General features: G+C 38.3%; 1 protein-coding gene across 1 annotated transcript in view; it reads left to right on the plus strand.

Annotated features, from left to right (window-relative positions):
- Positions 1–5521, plus strand: part of LOC116717123 (dynein heavy chain 11, axonemal) — a 46578-nt gene extending 41057 nt beyond the window's left edge. Inside the window, exons 76-82 of the mRNA XM_032558246.1 lie at positions 343–471; positions 1151–1393; positions 1683–1865; positions 1950–2065; positions 2170–2282; positions 2654–2794; positions 2912–5521. Coding sequence (XP_032414137.1) covers positions 343–471; positions 1151–1393; positions 1683–1865; positions 1950–2065; positions 2170–2282; positions 2654–2794; positions 2912–3159 — 1173 coding nt within the window. The 3' untranslated portion in view covers positions 3160–5521. The remainder of the gene's footprint in view (positions 1–342; positions 472–1150; positions 1394–1682; positions 1866–1949; positions 2066–2169; positions 2283–2653; positions 2795–2911) is intronic.
- Positions 5522–5978: the final 457 nt, after the last annotated feature.

A 5978-nucleotide genomic window follows, 5' to 3' on the forward strand; every position in this document is an offset into this window, starting at 1 on the left:
TATTACAAGGTTTTAATGTATAAATGATCTGGGGTTAGACGGGTTCTAAGTTTATTTGAATCTCCCATAAGTGAAGTCAAAGCGTAGAAAACCGCACACGCCACAGATTCCACCATGTCATTATATGCTAAACAAAGAGCAACCCAAAAAAGAAAAAGCATGATTCATTGCTGTGTTCAAAATAAGTAGACCCAAAAGCCATGCACCCTAAAGAGCGTGACTGCATGTATAAATGCTTTTGCAGTAAGTTCAAAGTATTTCAGTTCTCAGAATATTTAAGATGTTTTTCTTTATTTCTTTGAGGACCTTCTGATGTCCTTTTTCTTAATTTTCCTTTTGAAGTCCATGCAGGTGCCTTGGGAGGACTTGCGCTATCTGTTCGGAGAGATCATGTATGGAGGGCACATCACTGATGTCTGGGATAGAAGACTCTGCAAGACATATCTGCAAGAATTCATAAATCCTAATATGGTAAGCTAGGAGTTGACCTGAGACAATAATTCTTTCAAGTAAATGAAGGGTTGTTGTATGGAATCTACCTACCTACCTACCTACCTACCTACCTACCTACCTACCTACCTACCTACCTACCTACCTACCTACCAAAAGCCAGAGACCTCATGTTTAAAACCCTGGACCTAACAAGGGTTTCCGTTTTGTTTTAGTTAGTTTTTTTTTTGTACTGTAGCCGTAAGTGTTCCAGTTTGCACAAAACTGTTTAAAATTTCACATTTTTTTGCTACTTTAAACTGTGGAACGTGCAAATATTTCAACTTACTCATTTGAATTTCTTTTTTTTACCTCTGTGATGTTGATTTCAGCAGTGCCAATGTATAAAAAGTTTAAATGTCTTTCTATTGATGTTCAAGTAAAGAGTGCCCTCTTGAGATAAGAAACGGAACTGCACTTAGAGTGTCAGTTGTAATATACCTGTAATCACATTGCATGCTTCAAGTTGGCAGTTGTAATCTAAACTTACTAACTTGTTAGTCCTTATTCATTATTTCTCCACTGAGTGATCACTTTTTTCAAAACAAAGCAGGTTTTTAGATTTTTCCAGTCCAGTTTGTAAATCCACTCTATGTTAAGTTCTAAAAACACAATTTGATTCTGAACTCTTGTCTTTTCTTCTTTTTTGTCAAATTCATAGTTTGAAGCAGAGCTCTTCCTGTGTCCAGGATTTCTGGCTCCTCCTGTTTTAGACTATGCAGGCTACCATGTTTATGTCGATGAAAACCTCCCCCCGGAGAACCCTGTGTTGTATGGTCTCCATCCGAATGCCGAGCTGGAGTGCCTTACTGCCACCTCAGAAAACATGTTCAGATCTCTGTGGGAACTGCAGCACCAAGACTCATTCAGAACAGATGAAGCCAGTGAGAGCACAGACGAGAAGGTGAGGAAGCACAAAACTTACTCTGATGAAAAAATGCAGAGATTGCATACATGCAAACTTAATAATGTCCTCTGCACTTTTTTACATTTTGGTCATGATACAACCACATACATCTAGGGAATTTCTATTTATGACAGGCTAATATAGAATGGTGCATAATAGTTAAGTGAGAGGGTACTTTTGATTATCTTATCATTTCAGTCTCACGGCCATATCTTGGTCGGTGAAATATTCAAGAGGTATAAGTAGGTTTGCAAGGCACCATGTAATGTGTGCTTTCGTTTAACAGATTATGGCCATAATCGAAGACATCCTGGAGAAACTTCCTGAGGAATATAATGTTTCAGAGATGATGGGAAAGACAACAGAGCGAAGCCCCTACGTCTTAGTGTGCTTCCAGGAGTGTGAACGCATGAATCTTCTGGTAGCAGAAATAAAGAAGTCCCTCAGTGAGCTGGAAGCTGGCCTGAAGGTACAGTTTACTGCCCACTAGCATTTCAGTTTGTAAATAAATTGTATATTTATGTTTTAGCAAAGGGTTTTCCCTTTTCCACAGGGGGAACTCACCATCTCCTCCAGTATGGAGAGACTACAGTCTGCGTTGTTCAATGATTTAGTTCCAGATTCTTGGACTAGACTGGCTTATCCCTCAACTAAAACACTTGCACAATGGTATATTTTTATCTCAATCTTTTAAACTACAATGTTCCATCATATGTATAATGACACTAGTGGTTATACGATTTTACTACAAAACAATTTGTTACTTTTTATAGGTTGAATGATCTAATGACCAGCTGTCATGAATTGGACAGTTGGACTCAAGACTTTGTTTTGCCTGCAGTTGTTTGGCTGTCAGGATTCTTCAACCCACAATCCTTCCTTACTGGTGAGTTTGAACTAACAACATATTTACCTTGTAGCTGCTGAAGGACCTGAACTGAAGGAGATTCAAAACAAGCTCAACCATGTTGAAGGAAAACAGTACATACATGCTAAATAAAAGAAAGTGGATGTGTGAGTTGTAGTTGAAAAAATTAAGTCTGAGAAAATAAAAGTGAAATACATACTACCTTAGAGTAGAAGTTTGAATTATTTGAATTTAGGGTTCATGAAACCTAAACAATGATTTTAATAGCTAGAATGTTTATTTTTCTAACTGAAAGTGGAGGGGAATAGTAGCAGGCGGTTAGGGGTCATAAACCTAGTAAATGTTTTATAAAATTCACACAAATAACATGTGGAGATGTGCTTTCTCAGCTGTACTGCAGAGTATTGCTCGCAAGAATCAATGGCCCCTGGACAAAATGACTCTAACTGTTGATGTAACAAAGAAGATGAAAGAGGACTTTGGACACCCTCCAAGAGAGGGAGCATACATCCACGGACTCTTTATAGAAGGTCAGAATCAATAAACCAAAAATATCCACCACTGTCTTCAGTTATGTTTTTATTATACTTTACTAGACCTACAGTATGCCGGGATGAGCAGGAACATGTCTATGTCTGTCCTCCTAGGGGCTCGTTGGGACATTGAATCAGGCATCATCTCTGAGGCCTTCCTTGGAGATCTGACCCCAGCCATGCCAGTGCTGTATGTTAGAGCTGTGCCTGCAGAGGAGCAGGAGCTCAGGAACACCTTTGAATGTCCAGTGTACCGCACAAAGCAGCGCGGCTCCACACATGTGTGGGCCTTCCACCTCCGAACTAAAGAGCCCCCACCCCACTGGGTGGTAGCTGGAGTTGCTTTGCTCTTGTCTGTGTGAGAAAGTCATTAGGTCAGGGGGAGCATCTTAAAAATGTGCTAAAAAAAAAACTCTCTCTCTCTCTCTATATATATATATATATAGAGAGAGAGAGAGTTTTATATATATATATATATATATATGTTTTTTGTTGTTTTTTTTTACAAAATGTATTATGTAAGCAGTATTAGTATCATGTATGTGTTTCACTGACACAGTCATTGACATTTAGTTTCATAGCTTTATTTTGATTTATTTTAGGAGTTACATAGGTATAGATTAGTGTCCAGCCAGTGTTGAACCTGTTGTGTCTGCGTCCACCGCTGCTCCTCATCTCCCTCGAGTGTGACTGGGATTTGTCGGGAGCTTATGTCTCTATATTAGACCATGTAATTTTGGATGAGCAGCATATTTTATTAGAAGGTCAAGATTAAAAAAAGCTCTCTGGCTGCCCTCTGCTAACTGAATGATACACAATGCTGTCTGGAGGGATCCCGGACCAAATTCCCAGGAGATGATGTGCATGGCCGCTATTGACTTTTAAATGAGGTGCATTTGACATTGACCTTTTGTACTGCGGAGGCAGAATACTAACAGACTAGTGTAATTCATTCAGCCAAGCCTGTTGCAAAAACCTATTGAAAGGAACTGATAGCTTTGTATGAGAAAGCAACACATTAGATTACCCATCCTTTATCTGTCTTCTCGTCTCTGTCTGCATCTGATTAACCTACTCAGAACTAAATAAAACCTTTAAGTTTGAATCAGTGCATAGAGAGAATGATCTTATCAAAAAATGCTATCTTGTTCTTATCAAATTAATTGAGGTTAATTGAAAAGTGAGAAGATTTCCAGATTGTTGTTTTATTAGAAATAAATGTTTAAAACACTGTTCATTTCAGAAAAGTCAAATTTTAGAATTATATACTAGAATTGTTGTATAGATCAAAATTAATCATAATACTAGAAAATTAACCTCTTAAAGAAACGGTTCACATTTATTCTGTAGTTTCTTTGAATAAACCATTTATTTGCTAACTTCATGATCCTAATGTCATCGGGGTTAACAGAGGCCATATTATTGAAAATGTGATTCAAATTGCAGCCCTGCATCACACTGGTGTTTTTGGGGTGTTGGGGAGATCAAACCAGCCCTTTTTCTCCAATAAGATTTCTCCAACGATAATAACTGTTGTGTTGTTCTTAATTCCTCCCTGCAGCCCCAGTGGCTCCAGACAGACAAATGGAGGATGGAAGATTGATTCTCTGTATTGTATTCCAGGAGAGGGAAATGAAGAGCCGGTCTTCCTGCAGATTCTCCTCATCTGCCTTCTCTTCCTCTCATTAGCACGCCGCAGCAGCTAGCCAGTCATTTGGTGACAGGGAAATGATACAGTGCCTGCAGTGTTTGGGAGGAAATGGCAGGGTGCGAGGCCCCGGCACGGCGGGGGGTCGTGCCATGGATAAGTCATGATAAAGGCCAAAGAGGACACCTGGTAAAAGTCAGAGAGGGCATCTGGGTCACACCTCCACCCCCCATCAAAAAAACAGGAGTTGGAAGTTATTTTCTTCTCTTAACTTCTTTTATTTTTTAGAAACTTTAAACTTTTATCACTTGAAATAACAGGATTAACCTAATTATCGGTTGGCTCACGAGTTAAAGAAGTTTTGAAATTAACTGAGAAATTGTCTGGAATCCAGGAAGAGGATTTTGCATTTGACCAGCTATCCTGTGAATGCAGCATTCAAAAGCTTTATCAGATGGTTCTGACTTTTCCCTTTAATGTACTTGTTTGTTCAGCACAGATTAACAACAAATATTGTATTAAGGCATATTCAAAGCTAATTTTTCTCCCGTCTAAAGAAACCAAGTTAATTGCATCAAGTTGTTTTATTAGATTATTACCATCATCATCTTCTAGTGTTTCGGTTTTCTTTTGTATGTCTGATTATTTTCTATGTTCTTTAGCTTTGATGTATTCTCCTCATTGTCATTATTTTCTAAAAGATGTTGTCACATTACTTTCTCCCTCCCTCACATTTCTTAGTGTTATGTTTGCTGATGATTGTTAGGCCTGTTTCTTCTTTTGGTCTTTGTTCCTTTTTTCTCTCAGTTCAGGTTCCCTGCTAATGTCCTTGCCAAAGTTGTTCCACCTTTTCCTGATTAGTCTATCACTCTGCCTGAGTAATTAAGCCCATTGACTTCACCTGTACTTAGCCATCACTTTCACCTGTTTCCCTGCTATTTAGGTTCTTAATTTGTCTTTGGTCAATGCTGGATTCTCTATCTTTATGCCCTGTTTCCTCGTTAAGTGCCGTGCTCCTTGTTGAGTCACAATTTCTAAGTTTTAATTTTTATTATTAAATTCTCAATTATGCCTCACTTAAGTGTCTATGTTTGATGGGCTGGAAGGTGTCACCTGAGAGAGGGACGCCTAAGTTTCCCCCCTAGAACTATTAACTCAGTGATCTGATCTCAGGTAAACATAAGACAATGGACGGGTGAATGTACATAAAAAAATATCTCTTATCTGGTGCACATCTTTAGTTTGAGGCAAAGAGAAAAATATTTAAACCAGTAAGCTATATTCTGTTTTGTGAAGGACTAAGGAGCTTGTGCTTTAATTTTATTTAGTTGGTTTTTAACTATAAACACCTCTGTCTGATGACCAGGAGGATTTTACCATCTCAATGATATAAATAGAACCAACTTTGTTGGTTCTATTTTTAGCATTTTGTTCACATTTCTAGTCCTCAGAGAAATCAAAATCTACTAAAATATATATCAGCAGGTCAGAACTTTACAAATCTAGTGATTAGAAATCAGGCACAGAATCTCG

Source organism: Xiphophorus hellerii, chromosome 3, assembly GCF_003331165.1.
Source record: "Xiphophorus hellerii strain 12219 chromosome 3, Xiphophorus_hellerii-4.1, whole genome shotgun sequence".
NCBI classification, from domain to species: Eukaryota; Metazoa; Chordata; class Actinopteri; order Cyprinodontiformes; family Poeciliidae; genus Xiphophorus; species Xiphophorus hellerii.